Genomic DNA, 25,133 nt, shown 5'->3' with positions numbered 1-25,133 from the left:
ACTGAACACACACAAGTATTGCACAAGAAATCCCAAACTGCCTACTTTGCAAACACACACACCAACACACACACAAAGACCTTCTTCACCACAATTAAACATGCTCTGCAGCTTATCAATAGAATTAATTATCGCCCAGGGTGGTCTTTATAAATTACAGGCTGCATTTATTTCAATTATCTCATATCCAAGTTCATTTCCGCACACATTTTTCAAAGGACGGTTTGGGCTGCTTAGTCTCACTCACACACACTCACACACACACACGGAAATCCCTTGTTGTCATTTGGAGATAGTTCCTACCATCTTGCATATGAATTGCTCTCATGTTAATAGGAGTGGGGAGGCATATCAAGGACAGACAGGAAACCAGTGATGCATGTAATGCTGATAAGAGTTCCTCTCAACTTCTGCTTAATGCTCCAGTAAGGAATTATAAATGAACTATCAGTGTGTTGCCTTGAGAGAGTGTGTGTGTATGTGTGCGGTTGTTAGAACTTTCAGATAAAAGTTAATATGGTGTCTCTACATGCGGTCACTATTAGACCCTTGTTTAACCAAACCAACACGTGTTGAACCAGCAGAAATTGGCAAGAGGATAAATTAAACTAAATTTGCTCGAAGATACACAGAAAAGGGGGAAGCTGCAGTTAGCGGTGAAGAGAGTATGACTAAATTGCACAAAAATAAAGCAGCTTTTTAAGGCAGACGGGGCAATAATGCCCTGCAGCACTGATAGGAGTTGAGAGAGGTAGGACAGAATTAATAAAAAGTAAAAGTAATTTCACATAATCACCAAAAAGCTTATTTATAATTCTTCAATTTGCTGGCAGTGGTCCATAGCTTTTTGATTGTGAACGCTAGAATTTCAAAAAACAAACAAATTACTTGCAAAAGCAAACACTCAATAAACTCATATTGAAAGATGGTGTGGAGGCGGATCGAGGAAAAAGGCCGTTCTTACAGAATAATCTAAAGGACTTTTATTCTTTTTACAGTGGTATTGAAAGCCACCAATCGATGTAAACCTTGCAGTGCACTTGAGAGGCTGCACTCAAAGTGAATGTTGTTCTGTGGGCACATTGTTGACCTTCATTTTATCTTTTGTAAATTGAGGACATTGGTATGCATTACAAGAAGGAAACTGACAAGCAAAGAGCTGCGTGCCACTGAACTTTGTCAAGATAAAATTGCAGGCTTTATCTGCGACTGTTAATGCATTCAGATATCAGAGGTTTGTTTGGTGCTGGTTTGACGTGGGGTTACAAGGCTTCGCATGATGTCATCTTTACATAATGTTGGGTTCTTTCGTCTTTCGTTTTAAGAAAATGTTGAAAATGAAAAAATGAAAAGTCTGAAGCTGCAATAAGAGACAGCCAATAAATCTGTGCAAGTTTAGGAGTGATTTAGGTAAGAAAGCAACTGAAGTGTGATGAATGAAGGTTTTACTGTATTTCAGTGAGGGGGTTGTGGAAAAATGCACCCTCAAGGCAACATTGTGTTCTCCAAGTGCCCTGTGGTTTTGTATTGTTCTATTCATTTTGTATTTTTCAAATTTTGTTTGGGAAAGTTTGTTCAATGTTTTTTTCAATTGCAGTAGTAGACTGTACCAAACTCACACAGGACCATGACTCCTAAACCAGGGTATGAACAAAACCATGACTTCTGTGTACTTTTACATCCCTGTTTATGATGTATAATTTAAAATTTCAATATAATATTTACAAGATGTTCAAGAACAGCCTCTACGGGATGAAAATACTGCCATTCTGTGTGAGCACAGCCTTCTTATGATTTATCAGTTTGACATTGGCTCGGGTAGACTGACCAATTAGTTTAATTGCTGGCCTATGCTAGCAAGCCTTAAAATATGGTTGCTGAACAAGTGTGTCGGTGTGGATGTGTGTCAATCAGTGACCCGAAGAACTGCAGATCTCCATTAATGTGGTTTTGTTTACTTGTGCTGTGCACACTAAATTGCAGAACCTGGTCTCACAGGAATCCGTGAAATAGCCACGGAATCACTCAAATTTCTGTGAAACTGACACGGATTTAGCTACAATGCAAGTTAATGACACATCCCGTGGCTATTCCATGGATATTTTTTCCTATTGGTTTGTTCCAAGTCACGTGACTTTCAAGGTTCCGGCAGTCAGAACAAAAAACATGGCGGACAGTTCTCTCATTTTTAGTGAAAAAGATCTATATTTTGACTTAGTTTCTGCATAAAAATGGATTTTGATTACATTTCTAGCGAGAAATATGTGTTTTATTTTCTAAATATTCACTCAGTGGAATGTACATAATCACTTTGTATGTTGGAATAGCCACGGGATATGACTGTCATTAACTTGCATTGTAGCGAAATCTGTGTCAGTTTCACGGAAATTTGCGTGATTCCGTGGCTATTCCACGGATTTTGAGTTAAGCAAATCCGTGGCTATTTCACGGATTCCTGTGAGCCCATGTTGAAATTGCACCATACATATAATATGGGTCGGCATTTCAAGCAAAAATACCTTTGATATGATTTTGATACTCTGGATAGAGTTCATTGTTGTGCTTGAGGGTTGTAGAGCCAAGTTATGTCAGTTTTCCTGACTTCCAGCCATTATTTCCTTCCTTTCATTCATATTTGTGATTTGGATTTATATTGTTGGTATTTTTGAGTTTTGAATAGTGTTTGGTATCTATTTAAATGCATCTTCCAAAGTTTGTTGTATAAATAAAACAGGTTGTGTTACACACAGGCTTGTTTATTTAATAATTTGTATTCAAACTGCATTAGGCCCAAGTGTGCCTTATTTTTCCCTGTTCCAACCAAATTTTATGAGTAATTACCTACTTCAGTGTGAAGAGGCTTTCTTGATATCCCAGAATGCCCCGGGCTGATTGTCCATGCTTTAAAACTAAAATATCTTCATAGTTAGTGTTTGTTTACTTATGCCTATTTTGCCTTAATTTCCAGTTACCTGGTTACCCATTGCCTTCTCATTTTAAATGCAAGAAAAAGATGAAATTGGGAGAATATGAATGTGAATATTGGTTTTGGTCTGCAGGGAATCAGAGATAAAAGTGTGTTTGCAGAGGCATTTCCATAGTGACGTTCAGGGACCGACTGCATGTGTGGAGACCACAAAGCTGTCAGAGCAGGAAAAGGCACACTGCCAAGGGCTGAAGTTTAACAGCCATAGAAATGCGAGCTAATGCCTCTGCTTTGGCTCGTCAATATAAATGCCACTTTCACACTTCACTTACATGGCGTTGTCACCCAGCTCTTCATACAGGTTGTTGGCAGTGCCTCCCCCAGGTTTGCCCGTTGGCAGTGCCATCTGGATGCGGGCTGTTTTGGCACACTCTGCCTGGCGTCTGGACACAGCAGAAACGAAACACAGTTGGTTATTGAAAGTTAGAGCAAAATCCTGACCTTAGAAAGTAGTGAAATGGTCATAATCACAGCAGAGTGTCTAATCATTTTGGTACATCCATCTCTCTCTGTGTCCTTATGCATGTCCTCATGTCAGTGAGCTATATATCTGTGTATCTGTCAATTTAACATTGTGCTATCTTTACTAAATACATTTTTCATCCAACAACAGTATACCATAGTAAAATATATATCTGTGTGTTTGCTTATGTTGTTTTTAGCCATGCTAGACTGTCCATCAACGTGGTACAGACGGACATATCTTAAGAAGTATTTCATAAATTTGTATGATGTTTTCACAGACATTAATGCTTCACAAAGGATGGAGCCCACTGACCCATTTTCTCTAGCACCATGATTAGGCATTTTATGTTGTGAAATGTCTCAAGAACTATTTTAATGGATTAAAATACACATTCACTACCCACTCAGGATGAATTGTAATCCCTTTGGTGATCCTTTGAGTTTTTCATGACATTGTCAGGTTTCAGTGTTGATAATCTCAACATTTTCAACTGTGAAGGCAGCACAGTAGTTAACCCATTTAAGCCTAAAACGCCTGGATAAAATGTCTGTAAAACCTATGGGCGATTTTAAAATAAGTTTTTCTGGAAATTCAGCAGAAGTGTCAACACCTACTAAATAATATATTTTTCAGCCTCTGTGGCAGATACAAATTAAATTCAAAAAGTATTTGAGAGCTTATACCTGTGGCTTTCATGAGAAACTGAGTTTATTTGTCCAAACCTTCAGTTAAGTTCTTTTTAAAAATCAACAAACTCAGCAAATAGAGGGGAAAAAGGCATTTTCGCCTTTTATTGAACAGAAAAGTTGAAAGAGACAGGAAATGGCAGTGAGAACTATAGCCTCAACACATGGGGCAGGTGCTCTAACTGAGCAGCACTATTTTCAATCAAAAATGTAAAAATAAAGTGTTAGTACAAGATTTTTTTTAAAGTGTCAGTGCAGCATTATTTTCAATAAAAATGTAAAACATAAAGTGCACTAGTATGACTGTATGTGAAAAATACAAATATTATGCATAATATACTATCTATATTGAAATTACATTGGACTGTAAGCTACTGTTTATACCTGTATGTGATGATGACTGAATAAAAATCCTGTGCATAATACTAATACATGCCCATTAGCAAGATGTAAACATGACCATGACCATTGGAAGAAATAGACATAGTTCTCATTAGCCTACTGTAATAAAGTAATATAAGACATAAACAGTCATGATGTCTTATATCATCATCACAATCAATTAGTATTATTATTATTATTATCTCCAGATGGCCACAAATCTGTCTGTTCATCGGTGAAAATATGTCGTCTAAAAACATATTCCTCATCCATAAATCCCGGTCGATTGGTTCCAAGGGTTCAAAGTCCAGATCAGCAATAAAATCATCGGCGCTGTTTTCATCAAGATCGCTTCCGTCACTTACTTCTGAGCTCCTCCGCTATAGTCGTCTTCCGCCATGATTTCAATGTTCTGGAAAAGTCCAATGTTGCATTGCGACACTCCCACATGTATTCTGATGCATTTTATTGACCAAGAGACTGAAAATAGGTGGAAAAAAACTACAAATACTACACAATGACGTATCCGCTTTCCCGGCTTTAATGGTAGAATAACGCAACATTGATCCCGGTTTTAATGGTAGAAATGCGGTAATGCTTTCCCGGCTTAAATGGGTTAAAGAAGATAAGAGTGACTGACTGTGTTTTGTGCTGTTGTTGATTGCTGGAAACCAAATTCCTCACAGAATTTTTCTAAAGAGCATCATTTAAGTCAGCTGTTACTGGGAAGCTGAAGCACCTGCTTGTGTTTAGCTTTTTACCCTTATAGTTTACTAAACTTTCTCGCACTATAGTTGTTTTTCGTCCCGTCCCATGGCAGCAACAGAGGCAGGGATGTTTACTGTACTCTCTCCCTGACTCGCTGGTGGCGTGATTGGCCACCGCAGCATGACTTCGAGCAGCTTTTCTCCAAAGGTTGAATGTGTTTAAACCTTTTCACCGCAGGCTGCTGCCTTTTTTTATTACCAGTGTCCCCTGCAGTGCCGACTGCAGGGTTTTTAGCCAAACCGCCTATTTTGGCCAAAAGTTGAAAAAACAGGATAATGGCGCATTGATATTCCCGTCATTTTCCACATTTCTCTTGAATGATTGCTTCCATTATCTTTTAAAGAGACCCAAACGAGCTCTTGGAATGAGACAACCAGCTGGAAACAACAAACATCTATTTGCTGGTCCAGCGTATTCACTTCATGTTTTACTCATATAAGCCTCAAACCATTAAAATATGAATGTGTGACATGTGTAAGGGGCCTGAGGTTGACCCAGGAGAGAGATTATATATCTTAAAAGTGCCTTGGGATCCCCCAGGAAACCAGACAACCGGTCTTAGCCTGCTGCCCCTGCGACCCGGCCCTGGATAAGTGGAAGGAATTGGATGGATGCATGTGCATAATCAACAGGTATTCTTGTCCAGTCAACATTATAGTGACTGGACAAGACATATTCTAATAAAAGCATCAGTCCTGGACATTTACTGATTCCATGTTCTTCAGGATTCATTTATTTGATTGTCCGCTGTCCTTTCTGTTTCATCGCCCTTCCTTATCTCATCCATTTTATTGTACAATGAAAGTCAACACATTAATCACAATGAGAGGTGTTTAAGACAGCCATGACATTAATATTTGAGCGGTGGAATATGAAAGCAGTACTCACTCTTTGAATCTGGTGGCGGTAGACGCAGCAGACGGGAGACAGAGAAAGAGAGAAAGATTAGTGATTATTAGAACCATAAATCACAAAGTACCTCTTGTTAGCTAGGTTTACTTATTGTAATTTACAGCCCAGTTGGACAATTGGTCTTCATTACAGTCATTTAGCAACAGAGACTAGTAATTATTATGCTGATGATTACTACTCAGTTTTTCTTTTTTCAAGTCGCCTCTCCTCTCAGTCTGTTGTTGTTTGTCTCTCTCTTTCTCAGCAGGATGAGAAGCACTCTTCAAAATGCACTGATCCAGTTTATATATGTGTGTGTGTGTGTGTGTGTGTGTGTGTGTGTGTGTGTGCGCGCGCTTGTTTATGTGTGTTTGGGAGACGGATGAAATTAATAGCCTTTCACGGTGGTTAGCTAAACAAACTATTAGAATTGGCACTGTGGGACAGGCTGTGATGCTGAATCATCCAGGGAAGTGACTGGCCCAGGTGATAAAATGATAAATAGTGCTAAAGGACGTCCTGTGGGAGAGACTGTCAGCTTTGTCTATTTTTCTGCATTCTTTTAAAAGAGATTCACAAGTATTTAAATGACTTATCTTTGTTGGCATTCCTTTTTATAGTCGGAACCTCTATTCTTTAAACTGACATGTTTTGAGGACCTAATTTTGAACATGTAGCACCAAATTAATGTTGAAGTGGATTGTTTCATTTTAGGCAAGTTACATCGACGGCCAGTCCCCAAGAATTATGTTGGAATGCAATAGATTTAATAGCTACCTATGGGGTTTACAAAATGAAACATGGTAGTAAACATGGACATGGGCTGCTTGAATAGTTAATTTTTCGTTTTTGCTTAGGAAGGTTTTTTTTAACTAGTATCAAAGTGGCAGCCATGATAAGAGCTGGTTAAATTCTCTACATGATGGTTCAGTGCTTCCTTTCTTACCTCCTAAAGCACAAGATACAGCGGGCTATCCTTTATGGAAGGAAAGGAGATAATACTGTCCCACAATTCCTTGGCAGCGACATTTAAATTGACGCACAATTGGCAGTTAATGAAAAGAAATGCTTTTACAGGTAGTCTATATTCCTTTTTCCATTCAAACTTTGGTAATAAAGTGATATTGTTCATCGGGTGGGTTTTACACACTTTTATACATCTTGTGAAGTATCTACGAAGTAGTCCATTTTTTAACACTGTAATTTCACCACAGCAGACCCATGTTATTAACATTCACCGTTGCATAATTCTACTTCTGTATATAAGTGTAGTCTGATTGGTGTTGCACCATGGTTGTCTATTTCTTATGAAATATCACAATTTTTTCTTCACCTTATGCCTTTTTTCCTTAAAGTAATGAGGTCAGGAAAATACATGGTCGCCCGTAAAGTTGGAAAATTTTTGTTTTCAGACACAATCCTCTGGAATTTTACATGTATGTGTGTGAGAGAGAAACTAGTAGAGATACAAGTTTTGCAAAATTACAGAGATATTCAAGGTGGAAACTTTAAGGGGAATTTAAGGTAGTTAATGGGAAAAATCAGGAAAAAAATATTAGAAAAATAGCTGTTAATTAAAGGGGTGCTATATGTACACCGTCGCCAATAAAGTTGGAATAATTTTGTTTTCAGACACAACCCTCTCTTAATTGTGGTTTCATTGTCATTGTGATATGTTTGGAAGAGACTGATTGATTATGTTTTGAGAATATATCTGTCAAGAATACATCAAATTGTCACAATAATTTCATGGAAAGAGGTAAAAAACATTTTATTCCAACTTTATGGGCGACTGTATATATAGGACATCATTTTTGTGGCTTTTCAATTCAAGCCATTTAGTGTAATAAAAAAAAAAATTCAGCTGCAAGCTCATTTATTTTTAGCATGAACAGAAATCTTCAAAAAGAGAAAAAATTAATTAATTTTTTTCAGGCTCAATCATTTCCTGAAACAAATGGATAGTGTTATTTTTAGTAAATGTTACTCAAACAAGTGTAACTAGTGCATTTAATCATTTGATCAATACAGATTTGGAAAACTAGTGAGTATTTATGAATCCACTTGGACTATGTATGTAGGATTGACTTAAAATATACTACAAAGCTGATGTTCATAAATCAGAAGATGTTGCCAAACGATGGACTTTTAATAGTTTTTGGACTACGATGGAGGTATATGGCACAGAGGAAAGAGATAAATCTGGCTTTGGATACACAGTAGGATCAGCTCATGGTCTTTTTATGGAAGTTGTTAAAAATAGAAAGTACAGAATGTTGCACACAAGCCAATCACAGGAACAACAAGCTCCATCAGTCCACATTTTCTGATCCAAGCACTGTTTCTATTCCCTAAACTACACATAATTCCTACTTACTGTCTGTAGGTGATAATGACGATCAGTATGGCAGGGACGCAGCAGATGATGATAATAACTGCCAGAGCCAGCAGCGCCCCCTCTGTGTAGCCTACAGTCTGCACAGCTTTCTTTACGCCGGTCACCACTTCGGGGGTTCGGATCTCCAGAATCCGTCCTCCAGGAGGGAGAAAAGGCTGGAACTCTTTATTGATATCCAAGAGTTTACCATCCAGAAACCTTGGGGTGAAAAATAAAATGATGTAACTGACACCATGCCAGTGTATTTGACAGAAAACTCTAAGCATTAACCTCTCATACTCAGTGCAAGGCTGTAATATTCTTCCAGCTAGATATCAAACAGTTATTCATGCAGCACATTACTATACTTGCAAAACAGTTTAGTAGTTTGTTATTTAATTGCATTTCGTCACCCTGCTAAAATAATCGCCTAACTAATTTTTTCAAGTTTTGCAGGAAACACAAAAAAAATTCACCAAAAGTGTAACATATGACATTTATTGATCATTTCACTCAAAAATAATGCAACAAAGGATGGCTATTGGTATCGTAATAACACTGTGTGTAAATGATGTACCTTAAGAGAAATAAATGACTTAGGCAATTTTTTGAACATGCCTTTGTGACTTAAGCAAGATATGGTAACACTTTATTTTGAAGGTGTCTACGTAAGAGTCACACAAGCCTGTCAGAAACATGACATGACAAGTATCATGAGCAATAATGTTACTTCAAAGTGTCATTAATGTTCATGACACATTTCATGTCATGTTTATGACACGCTCATGTCACTCTTACGTAGACACCTTCAAAATAAAGTGTTATCAAATCTTGCTTAAGTCACAAAGGCATGTTCAAAAAATTGCCTAAGTCACATTTTATTTTGACTCAGGCATAATAAATCCGCTTAAGTCACACACTTGACATAGGCCATTATCTTAAAGGGGTAAAATCACATGATCTGATCAACTGAGGATGTAGGCGATTTTACCATAGGTGGCCGGCGCCATGAGGAGATGATTTAGGCAAAAAAAACAATTTTGACAAAAAAATATTATTTTATCAGTGTGACGATTTTCAAACTCCCCACCCTTGAAGGGACAGGCTTTTACTCCTGTAGTTCTGTTTATCACTCACAGCCAGATTATTTTGGGTGTGAGTTGACAGGTGAGATATCAGCCAGAGAGATTCCTGCTTTCTCTTGAACCTAAAGGAACTATATGACACTCGCTTGAGGTGCTCAAATTCCCCCCAAAATAATTGTATCTGCTCACATCAAGATCTGTGTATTATAAAAAATAAAATAAAAACAAACAGCAAAAGGCCATAGAGTTACATTATTTTCGAGAGGGGGCAGAGATCTCAAATTATATCTTTACCACTCTGCAACTTACCAAAAAAAACCCCAATCTTAATTGATAAATAGCGCTACAGGTAGAAGAAAAACTATATTTTATTTTGGGGTGAACTGTCCCTTTAAAATAGCTTCCAGTCAAAGTGAGGGCTGGCAAAACCTACTAAGAACTTTTCCACTTGATTGGCTAATCTGCCAGAAAGTCCAAGATTGACTTCAGCAAAATACCTGAAAACTTGTGCGAATGGCAGCCCTCCAAAAAACTAATTGAGGCCAGTTGAATTAGCAATGACTTAATTGCGATGTAATTTAGGGTTAGGTCCTGTCTCATTTTATGATATAAAGATTTTGGAGTGCTGCCATTTTACTTTTCATGGATTTGTTGGCAAAGTTCTTACTTGTAGAGCTCCTGTCTGTTTACAGCTCTATTTGTCAGCGGGTCGATAGCATAAATCATGAGGTCCGACTTGGTGTAGTCCTCCTGCTCCATCCCGTCACCATGGCGATGGGGGCCGATGGTTTCCACTACAACTTTTGCTCCCGGTATCTGTTCCTGGACGTATCGTTCCAAAATGCTGAGGATTAAAAGATAATAGGTTTTGATTGATGGGATCACAGGACTAATTTCTTCAGGATATAGACACACAAACATGAATGTACACAAGAATAAACCTCTGTGGACACAAGTATGAACTTACAAGACTCACCTCACACACCAAAGACACACAAAAACACTTTTTTTTTTATCCAGTCAGCTAGGCAGACTCGTGCTGTGAAATATTGATGTCTGTCCCCCTAGAAACACCTGCTCACAGCAGGAACTGTCCCACTGAGGTGTGTGTGCGGGTGTGTGTTTATAAAAGAGAAAATACGGTAAGTACTTTAATCATTACCAAGTTATGTGTGTAAGGCAAAAAAGCTGCAAGAAAGCTGCAATCTGACTGAGCTGGGTACATAGCAGAACTATTATATCACATAATGAATAATGCTGTTTGTGTTTAGTATTAACATCTTGTCTGTCTTTAAATGAATAAAAATACATTTGGCAGACTGTGGAGGGAGATAGTATTACTCGATTCCAGCAAATTCCTCAAATAGGCTGAGCTACACTGGAGCAAAGTCGAAATATCTCACATTTAAGCTGCCACTGTGGTGTTGATAAGGTCAGTTTTTCAGGGCTCAAGCCCAAAATGTTTTGAGCGTAGCAAGGAATACCTTAAATAGTGTTTGTTGGATTCAAGAGACAGAGGGCGAGGGAGGACTACAAATGAGCCAACTGGTGGGGCATGGGTAACAATAGCAACAGGTAACATCTCAAAAATCAACTTTGTGGAATTTTATCTCGAAAAACATTCCTAGAAATATCTCACTTACAAGGATATGGATGTATTTGGTGCCCCTTAACCTCGATACTATAAAGCTAAACAACATCCAGGTTTGATTATGGCTGGGCTATATATCGATAAAAAAATACATCGATATATTTAAAAAAAAATGTGATATGATATTAGACCATATTGCATATATTGATATAGTTCAAATTTGCGCTGTGATCCTTGTGATCGATGGGCTATTTTTATTTGAGTTTTTATTTAATTTAAATGTGCACTTTATGGAGCTTTGGTTTTTTAAAAAAAGTACTCCTGTTGTTAAACAGTATTTATGTTTACTTAAATATGTATGTATGTAAAAATGTATCATATACCGATATTCAGCCTAAATATATCGGGATATAACTTTCGGTCCATATCACCCAACCCTAGGTTAGATTAAACACTTATTAGGATGTTTTACTGCCACATAGAATTAAATTTAGGACATTTTTACAAGAAACAGGAACTGGCATCAGTTACAAAGGAATAGGGGCAATTCTTTCTACAATCTCATGGAGACAAGGGTTGAACAGAACTGTGAAACACCCGGTGTTTGTTGGCAAGTATTCTTGCCGTTTTGGTGTTTCTCACTCTGCATGCCTTAATTTCAATTGTGCCAAGTTTGAAAAACTTTGTGCCCAAAAAAACCACAGAGACCACTTGCATTGCTGTGCGCTGTTTTCAGCCGTGCCCCTAAATCTTGATTAAACAGCCAACTAATGTTGAATTTTCACTTCCCAATGACAGTGAATCCTCTGCTCTGAGCACCCTGGGCCTATGAGTAGAGGACAGGTGTGATGGATGTCACGTCTTCATGCAAGTCACATGTTTTATTCAAACTGCTAAACAATAAGACACTTTATCTTTCACATCTCTATTAGTACGACACTGTCTTCTACTCAATCCATCATTCAGTGGCTACAGGATGTAATATTTTCTTTTAAAGTGCAAAAGATCAGGGGAAGTATTGGAATTACATTTTTGCTGTAATACAGGTGCATCTCAATAAATTAGAATATCATAGAAAAGTTTAGTTATGTCAGTAATTAAATTAAAAAAGTGGAAATAACACATTATATAGATCCTTTACACACAAAAGGAAACATTTGTTTATTTGTTTGCATACATTATGTCTTAATGCATTTAATTTCTAATTATAATGATTATGGCTTAAATTGAATGAAGATCTAAAATTCAGTGTCTCAAAAAAGTTTAATATTACAAAAAAATATTATAAAAAGTATGTTTAATATGGAAATGTTGGCCTCTGAAAAGTATGTCCATCTATATGACTCAATACTTGGTTGGGGCTGTTTGACTTGAACTACTGGAAATGGACTTTTCCATCATATTCTATTTTTTTTGAGATACACCTGCATGTGGCAGCCAATCTGTCACAATATAACGTTAAAAGAAGGTCTTAAGAAATCTATAATAGTCTGCTAGACCTGCATTTATTAATAAAGAAATAATAATAAATAAAAAAGCATTCTGGATTTGGCTAGAAACTAATTATGAGTGTTGTTGGTTCTGTTATTCAAATATGCTTGATATTAATGCAAAAGGCATTGAATTATTTTTAAAAAAATACATATATTTAGAGATTTCACTATGCAACTTCAAAAAATGACTCACAAAATCCCATTTCCAGACTAATTTTTAGACATATTAGTACCAATTAGGGCTTTATTTTTAGATTGATTCATTCAATGTCTTTTAGGACTTTTTAATGATCTGCAGGGACCAATCTGCATCTGCAGCTTGGTCTGTTTTTTAGCATTGCATGTGCAGGGATTTTGTTTCCATTGTAACTGTGGTCTAGCTGTCGTGCCTGTTACAGTCCCAGTGTGGGTTCTAGTTCAACAAAGCACTCGGAGCTTCATTCTCACAAGGACACTTCGTTATGATAAAAATACTATTTTTAAACACAAGGCTGTTTTTGTGCTCCTTATCAAGTCTTGTTGATTTCCCCATGGTAGCAATTACAGATTCACTCCTTCCTATGGAGACGCACCATAACAACTCAATATAGAGGAACCACTGAATTTAAATTCTCTATTAGTATACACCCACTCTAATCCAAAACTGTGGCTTCTGAATTATTACTGACTTTTCAGGCGTGCACTGACAATGTACATATGGACAGAAAGATGTGTGTTTCCTCTTCATCACTTTTTTTATGAAATTAGTTATTAAGAAGTATTGCAATAAAAGAAGATACTTTTTCTCAAAGATGAGTGGGCAAGTGTCTGTCAGAATCAAATAACACACTTAATGTATGCAGAGGCTGAGTGATTCAACAGAGAAGCTGTCACTTATCAGCTATTTATGTTGATGGCACTTGTTAGGGAAGTACATGTAGTGCAGCCGGCTTTTTGCTATACAACTTATAAAAAAAAAAAACATGCAGTGTTATGTACATTACCTGAGCAGCTTGTTTTTGTTTTTCTCCACATAAGTAGGAGGGACATTTGATACGACCACTTGCATGTCCAGCTGGTTCACGACTGACACCTACACAATAGGAAGAAAAATGCAAGTAAACCTCGATTCTATATCTAAACTGAGCTGAAAAAAGTTTGTTCAGGTGTACATTATTTCACTTAACCTTATCAGATGACAGCTCAACCAGTGAAACAAAAGTAAGCAAAAGATAACATAACAACTATGCTTCAAGTTTGTGACTGTTTAAGTGCAATGAGATTTATGTGGCTCCCAGGAGGTCCTCAAAGCAGATAAAAAACTAAAAGGGAAACTTTGGTATTTTTGTGTCGCAGTGATTTTCGGGGACAGCAATTTTTGAAATGTGTCTCGCATTGAGTGAGAGTGCTACAGCCGTCAGCCATGAAACAGGCTCTAATATAATCTTTTGGTGCAATTGATTACTGTCAATAGGCGATTTTTCCATGAGCACTTTTTGGAAGTGTTTTGTGTTTTGGCTACGCCCACTAGTTTCCCTCGGCCTCTGTTCCCATACAGGTACTTTTGTATCTGCTAACCAACGGAGTTTGAATGAGACAACAGACTGATGCTGCAAGCAGTGTTGCCAACTTAGCGACTTTGTTGCTATATTTGGCTACTATTCAGACCCCTCTAGCCGCTCTTTTTCAAAAAAGCGACAACTGAAAAATACAGCCACTTTTTCTGGTGTAATTGGAGACTATTGGAGACTTGTTCCTACCCTTCTTAACAAGTTCCGGGTGTCGTCCCAAAGCACTTACAAGCGGCCAAGTGCTCCCGCAGCAGTCTCTCCCAGCTGCAGTCAACAGAGCAGGAGTTAACCCCTCAGCATTCAGTTTGCACCAGTCTGCAAATGAATCACGCATGCGCAAAATCGCTGCCTAAACCGCGGATCCTCTCTCCCAAGCCACACCCATAGCGGCTCACTAGAGGGAAAAGTACCTAATGGAAATGTGTAGGTCCAATGCCACTCGCAGATTATCACAAGTGTCTAACCACATTACAGAGAGGACCCTTGGAGAGATATAATGTTCTTATTTGTCATTCAGTTGACCTGGTTTTGCTTCTTCCACATTGACAAGATAATTTAAATATTAAGCCATGACACTGACAATCTTTTTAGATAACAGTAAGCTAGACTTTCTGTTCTCTTCCTTTCTATCCACCGCTGTCTTCTAGCAACAAGTCACCTCTCGAGATTTTAGAACGAGACAAAAACAGACCGGATTAAGCGAAAGGTAAAGAAATAATGTTTCGTTTCTCTTTCTATAATCTTTTCTAATCAGGCAGTTTTGATGGTGGACGTTAATTGGTAATGCACAATTGCACCGAAGGATCACACTGCAGGCTGTTTCACGGCTGTTTCTGACTGCAGCGCTTTCAATCAATTCAGGACCAATTTTGTAAAATAGCTGTCATCTAGCCACAGAAACATAAGATAGATGTAGAATCTAAGATGAAGAAAACGATCATAAACCTGCCACCAGTGTCAAATATGTAAATATACACACCACTATATCCGCCCTGCTGCTGTGTCCTCGACCGTAGTTGTCAGTTGCAACCACCTCAAATTTAAAATACGACCGCCTCATGTTGCGGTACATGATTGCCGTCTTCACCACGCCGCTGTATGGTTCGATGATGAAGCCGTCTTTGCTGTCTTTGGTGTCTTTACCAGCAGGAGGGGGGATGATGAGTCGGTACATCATAGAACTGTAGTTACCAGTGTCTTTGTCCAGTGCCTGTAAAAATGAGATAAAGGAAGAAATAGTAATTACTGCACGGTGTCATAATTCTAATCATCATCATGACAGCACCAAAACATCATCATCATCAGCGTAATCACTATTATAATGACATGTCATCATCATCATCGACTAAAACTCTGTGATCAAGTCATTGTTGCTAGCATCTAAATAATCAGTTCTATCTATGTTCTGTGATTATTATCATCATGATATTGAGTCGTCCTCATTGTTTGATTCCAGGTGTCGGAGCAGCTGATCAATACGCAGTGCTGCCATGTATATCGATCAGTCCAGGACTCATGTCTTGTACTTGTCACTCACAAAAAAGGCTTTATATTATTGTTGCTTTTTCTACTCTTGTTCTCCTCGTGGGGAAACCAACTCAGTATGTTGTGTTTGTTTTTAATGTAGTACTCTGCTTGAGCAGTAGGGGGTAAAGTGATGCTTTGAGCTGTATGCAGGTCTATTTATCTGTTCTGTCATTCTGGCTAACTATCGAGTCTCGCCCTCATTCACACACACACACACACACACACACACACACACACACACACACACACTTGCAAACCTCACATCCACGTCCAGACACAGACACACACTCAGACAGACATTGATTTATTGCTGGGTCTTTACAAGAAGGGCTGGGAGTATAGACTACAGATTCCGCTCTGAGACACACACCACATCAAAGGTACTGCTATGATAGTAAGAAACAAGAAAATGTATTTTTCTGATGGCCAGGGAATAAGGAAATGGATGAAGGAAAATAAAAAATGAAATAAGGGAAATAGGAGGTATACATATAGAAAGTCGAGGGAATAAGGGAGGACTGAGGGAGGAATGTGTACAGATCTATTTTTTTCATGTTCTTAGGTGAGCGGCACAGTTAGAATAACTTTCCAGCGATACATCTGTAATACCAACCACCTGTTTTAACTGCAATAGCATAGGCGTGGAGGAGAGACCTGATTATTTTCTGTTGTACCTAGAGAGAGAATATCTGTGTCTCAAATCCACATGCATACAAATTCCACACAGGTGGAACTGGAAAAGAGATAAAATAAAAACTGATGGATAGTAGTGAAACAGATCCAGGAAAACAATAAGAACTGAATAAGGCTGGGCATGAGTCCTGTTGTCCCAGGACGGTTAGAAAATGAGTTTGGGATGAATAGAGATTGCCAGGATGCTTCTGGGACGAAAATGATTTCTGTATGTAAGTATGTATAACTATCTCTTTGTGAATGACAAACTGAACCGAGTGCTAGCTGCTACAAAGCACTACTTTTTATGGGCTGTTACTGAGGTGACTATAACCAGGAGGAGAGCAAGTTAGCTATTAACTGTTATTAGTGGTGGAAATAGCAGTTCTTTTTAGTGTACTCAATCACTTAATTAAAAAGATTTGTACAAAGTGCTTAACCAGAGCTATAACTGTGTATCAGAACTCACTGAGTGTTCCATTCCGCTCGATAAGTGAACTGTAAATAAGCCAATGAGCTGAGAATTTAGTTGGATAAAGCTACAGTTTGCAAACAGAAAGCTGCTATAACAATCATATTTTCGCAAAACACCTAAATATTCAATACAATAGTTAGCCATCTTCAAGACATGAGAGAGGGAGAGAGGGTATGATCTGTGACTCTTACAGGGCTCCCGTTCATTGTACTAGTACATTCAGTGAATGTATCACTGACTGACTGATGCTGAGGAAGACAGCCAATCAGGGCTCCTGTTCACTTTATTAGTATGTACACTGACTGACCATGCCTACACTGTAATAAATTATTCAGCACTCATTTAATTTTGCTAAATATATTTGATCAAATGTATTAAATATAAATGCGTCCTTGATTTTACGGCAGTTGTTTAAGAAACTTTAACATAAAAATGTTTGAGATAGAATCTACTTATTTTGATCACATTAAATATAATCTTTATGTGTATGTAATTCTAAATCAAGAGAATTTTGAATGAATCCAACACAATAGAATTAGTCCGTTTTTAATTGACTGGCACTTCCTGTTAAGTTGTTATTAACTCAACTTGTAACTTAGTTAGATTTAATTAATAATATTGCATGCAATCTATTGCCTCAATTTTGTTGAGTAGCTATTGTTTATCTTTTTTTACAGTGTACACAGTGAATGGCAGTTTATTTGAGAGGGAAAGAGGGAGCTCCGGGGCAGTAGGTGGTGATAATGCACCTATTACGCTGATTGACAACTGCCGGGGAAACACAAGAAGAAAAAGAAGACTGGAGGGAGGGACGGGCTTGAGCGACTCTTTGCTCGCGCTACTTGGCACTTGCAGTCTAGAGAGAGAGACACGAGATGGGAGAGAGGTGAGCTGATCTAAAGTTCAGAAATGAACAACTCTTTTCAGGGAGTGATACATTCACCTAAACGATTTGTTCTCACGCATGAACCATTCACAATTTAACCATCACAAGCTGTAAGCTACATGCGGGCAGCAGAGTCCTGTGGTGGGTTCGGCTAATGGTGCTAAAAGCTAACCGAGCTAATAGAGCGCATAACTAACGGAGCTAACAGCTAACAGTGCTAATTAATTTCCTCACCATTTGAATGTTGTTTTTTATGATACCACTAAACACTATAGATGATAATTACAAGGTAAATAGATATTTTAACTGTGCACATTCACAGTCATGACTGTACAATATTTGGGGTCTTTTCTCTGTTGCGAAACTCCCTTTAAGTATAAAACAATAATGTATGTTGATATCTTAAGTATTAACTCCAAAATAGTGTATAAAAATTGTATACATGTAGGATTTTTACTTATACAACCATGCGCCTCATGATCTGCATTGAGTGACAGTATCCTCAAAAAATTAATACATTGATGAAGCACTTACTCAAAGTCAGTAAGCACTGTAAACATCTCAGTGCTTTTAAAGCCTTTCCTTTCCTGTGCATTCTAGGAACTATTCTGCCCATTTTGAAAGGAAATCAACAATGTGAAAGCCAAAATAAAAGCAATCACCCTGAGTCTCCTGCACACCTGAGCCTCATTTATAAGCATTTTTACAAGATGACTGAATCACTTGGTAAGTAAGGCCATGTTCAGAGCCACAACAGCCTTGTATGAAAAAAAATGTGGCTTCCTCATTAATGTCAATGAAGCCAGTGTGAGGTGCCAAGGCAGAGCTCTGGCAAAAAATGAGGAAAAGGAAAACAAGTTGGCTTACCTTTTGCTGCAATGCAACATAATTTGGCAAAGCACTGCAGTTGCCAATCAAACACCTGCTAGCCAACATTCCAGTTATTGTGTGACTTGATTGTCATAGTCCTACTGTTCACATTGGGAACGCCACGATGGAGATTAAAGTGATTGTTGCTGTGGTAAATTTCAAGAGTTGCATGATCATTGCTACTGCTGTGTGGTGTTTCATTATCTGCTTAGTCTCCAAACTCAGGGAACCCCCTGCCTTCATTCAGCTTAGGCACAGCTCCTTTTTGTATATTAATTTGTTAACTCTTTTTCATTTTTGTTAGTTAGTAAATATAATGCATGAAGCATGATTTAAAAAACAATTTTGATTATGTTACAGGCCAAACATGCAAGGTATTGCATTATACATGATGATAATAATGGTCCAAAATGACGGAAAACAACCCAGTTTCCCAAAAAGTTGGGATGTAAATGAAAAAAAAAATCTGTGTATACACATAAAATTGCCACACGGTGGTGTAGTAGTTAGCAAGAAGGTCGTCAGTTCGACTCTGGCCTGCTGCTCTTCTATGTGGAGTTTGCATGTTCTCCCCGTGTCAGCGTGGGTTCTCTCCAGGTACTCCGGCTTCCTCCCACAGTCCAAAAACATACACCAAGGTTTAGTTGGTGACTCTACATTGCCCGCAGGAGTGAATGAGAGCGTGATTGTCTGTCTCTATGTGTCAGCCCTGTGATAGCCTGTCCAGGGTGTATCCCATCTCTCGCCCAATGTCAGCTGGGATCGGCTCCAGCCGCCCCACCACCTGAGTGCGGATAAGCGGTTAAGGATGATGAATGAAAAGACTGTGCCAGTTTGGGCATTAGATATCATGTCTTTGTATACAGTTTTTTATTACGTGTTTCACAACATCCCAGCTTTTATAATCAGGGTTGTAGTATTAAGTAAAACATTGTCTTCTCAACATTTTAAATCCTAACAGCTGCAGCTAAGCCCTTTAAAAGGCAGAGAATAAAACTGAAAAACCCTGAAACTCACAAATGATAAACTGGACTTCCTGGATTGCATTATATCTTCTCACAAGTACTCTCAGCAACGCACCTACCGTCCACCAATGCAGCAGTTTGTTTTTTTTTTTTTTTAGCTGAGAATAAGTAATTAAAATGGGAGGAGAAAGGCTGAAGAAAGAAAGAAGGCTAAATTCTGCATTGGAAAAAGTTTCAAAAGTCTTGGCAAGACAAAAAGTGACACGTTTTTGAAGAAGAAAATAATCGTTTGGAAGGTATCGAGTAGGTTTGCTAATGTGAGTCTCATCTGCAATCTAATCAATATTTGTCTTCTAGCATCCTCGGAAGGAAAGAAAGATGGAACTCCTGCACGTGCAATTGAACACGTACACTGTGAAGGCATGTCAGCCCTGCAGGAAGCAATACAGACGCAGATAACAAAATGTGGCCTGATAGTAAACACATGCACAAAACTCATTAAGACAACGTGCATGCTGCAGACAGATGCAATAGAATTAGCTATGCTTGAGCAAAACCACTAAGATAGAAATCGCCAATTTCTTAAACTTCCTCTTCACCTTTTGTTTCACTCATGTTAGCAAACGTGCTGCGAGCATCCCTGTCCATCTTTCTAGTCACCCACCCCCCATCACACACACACTCAATCCATTCATCCGTCCATGAATCATGCATGCCCTCCCTACCTTCTTCTGTCCAGTCAGTTTGTCTCGCAGCAGGATGCCAGTTATCCTTATCTAACCATCAATCCTCTCTCATCCTTCCAGTCTCCAGATCTATCGCCTCTCCCCGTGGTCGTCGAGCCAACTAGCAGGCTATTAGTTTTCCTCATCAATCTGTTCAAGTATTTAAAGAGGTCAAATGACTGTAGAGCAGGTTACTGTAAACCAGCTCGAGCCTTGACACTGAAAAAAAAACTATATGCAAAACCATCACCCTCAGGTGTCTGAGGCAGAGGAATAATAATTTGATACCAGATTTATGAGTTAGAAAAGTACATTTTCTACACTTGTGAAACTGTGATTTTGAATATGACTCTTTGTTGCATTCTTTCCCTCATTCTCTCATCTTTCCTGTCACTCTCGCTGTGTCTGATCTAATGAAGCAGGAATATCTAAGAATGATCTTAAAAACTGTAATAAAATATTAAAGCACATACTTTTCTGCCAGAGTCCCTGCCCGAGTCTCTTGTGGCACCCTGGCTCATTAAAACACATTGCTACTTCTCAGATAGAGGCTGAGAGCTCTGTGACCCATTTTGGGTCCTAAAAGGCATTTTAATAATAATACGAGAGTCGCTCGAGTTGTTTACAGTGATATGAAATTCTCCTGAGTTATGTTCTGAAAAAGAAAGGGAAATAAAGAGATCAATTCACGGAGCCAGAGAGGTAGATGTCGAGGGAAAGAGACGGAGAATGAGCTTACCAGTTAATCTTGTTACTTACCGGACTGAATATTATCCTAATTTAAAATAAACAACACAATTACAAACACCCAAATCCACACAGGAACTGTAAGCACCTTCATACTGAGCTAAGCTGAATAAAGCTGAAAGCTGTCAAGGCTACTTTAGTGTCCCAGTCATAATATTTTGAGTTTCCCATTAAAATTTGGGGTTTTATTAATTAAAGGGAACTTTGAACTTCGGATTTAAAGCAATCCATGGAACAGTATTACAAGCAGAAGCCTAAAAAGTTGTGACAGAGTTAGGAAAAGATTATTGTGTAAATGTAGAATATGTGCAGCATTATTGTTTGCCTTCCAAGCTATGACTTCCTGTTCCCTACAAGGAAACATGAGGGTTAGAACAGCAGGGAGTGGGTGGACAGGAGGATGCTCCGGTGGACGTGGGGCTTTTGAAATACGACATGAACAGCAGTGGTGATGACCATAGTCACAGCAGCATGCAACAACATGGCTTTCAGGTGGCGGTGTGGCAGCTGGCAGTGGGCGGAGCACTGACGGCTGAGGCCAGAAGGGGTCTCTCAATCAAAACAGTAACAAAAGACGGACTGTGATGACGTCAGTGTTGCCAACTCCTCAGTAAGGAAAGTAGCTATTGGCTGTCCTAAAAGTTGCTAGAAGTCGCTAAATGACGCCATCGCCTAATTTGCATAATTTACCATGTCCATGTTATATGTTATCCATATTGTAGGAGAGAGGAATAACGTTCTGGGAATGATAAAAAATGAGTAAAAAACACCTTTAATGTGTTTAGAACTCCTTTTTCTGGCCTCGGGACCGGCAAAAGTGACCAAAAGAGACACTCTCACTGCATGCGCGATTTGTAGAGGTGGAAGGGTTAACATCTCCTGTTCTGACTGCAGCTGGGGGAGATTCCTGCCACATTTAGAAGAGTAAGAACAAGTCTCAAAAAGGTCTCCAATAACTCCAGAAAAAGTCTCTAGATTTGTCACTAGTCACTTTTTTGAAAAATAGTTGTTAGACGGGTCTGAAAAGTCGCTAAATATATCGACAAAGTTGCTAGCAATGCTGAATGACGTTGTGAAGCACCGTGTCTTCAACACTAACTGACATGACTGAGGTGAAATAAACTCAGAAGTCATAATCAAACGTTTGATTCATGTATCCATATAATGTCATTTCATTCTAAACGACATAGCTGCTAGTTATATTAGCTAGTGTAACATAGACTTCCTAACTTACTAGCAGATGATGGAGCTACCCATACAGCTACCGTAGCTAACGGTATGTGGTGAATTGGAGCGTGGAGTAACCTAGTGTTGTCAATCAAATGAAAAATAGTAGCCGTATGAGCATATTGGACATTGTTGTAATGTTAACAAAGCTATCGTATGCATTAGCTAGGCGGCTAACCACATCACAGTTAGCATGATCAAAATTGGAGTATATCAAGAAATTAGGCCTCTACTGGATTACTTGGTTTGGTTATATATGTCTGTGTGTGCATTGTATGTCTGTACCTGTACTTTCAAGACAGAGGTGAAAGTTTTTGCATCCTCTGCGACCCCTCCGATGTAAAGAGGTCTGGTGAAGACCGGCGGGTGGTCGTTCTCATCCTGGATATCGATTACCACCTTAGCTGTGTTGGCTACGACAAACACAGACAATACACACATTATGATAAACATTTGCATTTGGAACTAAGAAAAGAAGATCAAGAAGAAAACAAGAAGAAGAAAGACAGAAAAAGTCATAGCTGCTGCATTGCCTGCAGGTGACACAAATATTACAATTGCTGCAACTATTACTATCTTTTCGTGTAGGTGATAATATCTATGTCGACACTTGTCTAAATTGGCACTGCTGGTGTTTTTCCTTTCTTCGGGTTGTAGAGGCTGGCAAGTGTAAAACTGCTCTGACAATGATTGAGCACCCTTTCCTTGCGGAATATCTGCAGCCAATGTTACAAGCCATTTCCTTGAAGTGATCAGCAGCATTTTGAGAAAACAAAGATGAGCAGGGGAACTGCAGAGGTAAGGAGAGTCCTTGAAAATCTGGTTTCAAATATCAAGCATTTCTGTACAATATTAAACAGTCATGACTACATAAGCAACAGTCAGAGTTTAAGCTAAAAAAAAACCCCATTAGTTATGATTTATCAAAGGGTGGGAGTATTTGATTGATGACTGAACCAATGGCAGTATTGCAGTTGACATTATGGTCTTTCTGAGTCAAAACTCTTCAAAAATAATGTCTATGCCAGGGTTCAAATCAAAGTTCAGCATCAGTTGCATGTTTTTTTTGAATGGCCAAAAAAAGAATAAACATTACTGTAATTCACCCCAGGTCCACAGTCAGTGTAAGACAAAACACTGTGCCGATAAGCCTCTGTCATTCATATTCAGTGGTTGCCACTTGGAATGACTCACATTCAGTCTTATCTGGCCAAAGACGGCGAGTTGTGAATCACACCCACATAAAAGTGCAACACAATCCATCAACTAAACTCTGTAAAAGTCTGAATCATGTGTCAGGAGGAAGGAACAAACCCCAGGATTGTGAACTTCTCAAGTTTTACTCCAAAAAAGAAAGACAATCTTATAAAAAAAATTAGCAAGTAAAATCAAACAAACAAACAGATGCAAACATTAATCATCTTATCTACAACAGCCACAGAAACACCAAACCAAAATGTCTATTCACGATTCAACTACACTCACTCGAGTTTGAAAACAGGATTAACACATTGTTAGAATCTTATTGATTTCTTGCCTGATTAAAATGCGTACTAAAAATCATTGAGGGAGCTTTGCTAATGACTACACTGATTTGTAGTTTTAATCCCTGCAGAATGCTTCAATTCAAACAGTTGGATTAAATGACAATAACATGTGATAAACACTATAATTAAAGAAGAAAGGGGGAAACGGGGAGCTGAGCATCAATTAAGAAGTAGGAAAGCAGATATGTTTTGAAAGGGAGAAAGAGAAAAAATTGAGAAATGCCAGCACAGAAAGATGCAAAGAGCGCAAAAGGCAAACAGAGAAGACAGGAGATAAGAAGGACTGAGAGACTAATGAGCCATTTTCACTTCATTTATAATTTCATTGTAAAAATTTGTTTAATTTCATATTAAGTGAAGGAAATTCCATTTTATATAATATAATAATCAACACAAAGCAAAAGAAATTAAAAAATAATAATAATATGAAAAAATTTAACCCTTTAGTGTTTTTTTAGTGTTTTAAGGCTATTGAGTAATTTATACCAACTCAATCTTAAGAAAGCTGGCCAGTTTAGAGGTTATAGTAGGTTCAGTTATATAAAACCAGACGATCTAAGGATCCCACTGGTACCAACCATTCATGTCATGGCATCTTTTTGGGAAGGGGGGGGGGGGGGGGATAATGCTCCAATATTAGGCTATATTTTAGCAAGAAAAAAACTGGCATTTTTCAATGGGGTCCCTTGACCTCTGATCTCAAGATAATTGAATAAAAACATATTCTATGGGTACCCACAGGTACTCTTAGCTAGCTTTATTATGATTAAGTTGAGTTGAGTTACTCAAGGGCAGCTGTGGCTCAGGTGGTAAAGTGGCCATTCACTCAATGGAAGGTCTGTGGTTCGACCCCTGGCCCCAAACTTTGTGATGAGCAGATGGAGCCTTGCATGGTAGTCTCGGCCACCAGTGTATGGATGCTTTGAGTGGTTAATGTAACACTAACAAAATTGTTAGTTTTCCCCATGTTTCTTTGAAGTTCCAAAGAAATTGACAAAAAGTGAGTTAAATCACACTAGCAATCAAATGCACCGCCACTGATTTGACTGACAGCAGTCAGTCAAGTAACTGAAAGAAAACAAAAAATAGCTGTCTCAAACCAATCACTCAAAACTTTGAATCCTGTAACCCACAAGCCAATCATAACGCTTGGTGTTCCTGTGCTCAAGAACCAAATCAAAGCAGCGGGCTCTCAGGCAACATCCTGCCACGACTACA

General features: G+C 38.4%; 1 protein-coding gene across 1 annotated transcript in view; it reads right to left on the bottom strand.

Moving 5' to 3' along the window:
- The window catches only part of LOC131959323 (protocadherin-15-like), a 229,577-nt gene that overhangs the window by 28,001 nt on the left and 176,443 nt on the right, over positions 1 to 25,133 (bottom strand). Inside the window, exons 30-35 of the mRNA XM_059324483.1 lie at positions 22,654 to 22,781; positions 15,254 to 15,484; positions 13,708 to 13,796; positions 10,308 to 10,484; positions 8,556 to 8,774; positions 3,259 to 3,369 (exon numbers count right to left, since the gene is read on the bottom strand). Coding sequence (XP_059180466.1) covers positions 3,259 to 3,369; positions 8,556 to 8,774; positions 10,308 to 10,484; positions 13,708 to 13,796; positions 15,254 to 15,484; positions 22,654 to 22,781 — 955 coding nt within the window. The remainder of the gene's footprint in view (positions 1 to 3,258; positions 3,370 to 8,555; positions 8,775 to 10,307; positions 10,485 to 13,707; positions 13,797 to 15,253; positions 15,485 to 22,653; positions 22,782 to 25,133) is intronic.

The sequence above is a fragment of the Centropristis striata genome, chromosome 21 (genome assembly GCF_030273125.1).
Source record: "Centropristis striata isolate RG_2023a ecotype Rhode Island chromosome 21, C.striata_1.0, whole genome shotgun sequence".
Classification (NCBI taxonomy): domain Eukaryota; kingdom Metazoa; phylum Chordata; class Actinopteri; order Perciformes; family Serranidae; genus Centropristis; species Centropristis striata.
The sequence above is the reverse complement of the archived record's forward strand: the minus strand, read 5'-3'. Positions and strand labels throughout refer to the sequence as shown.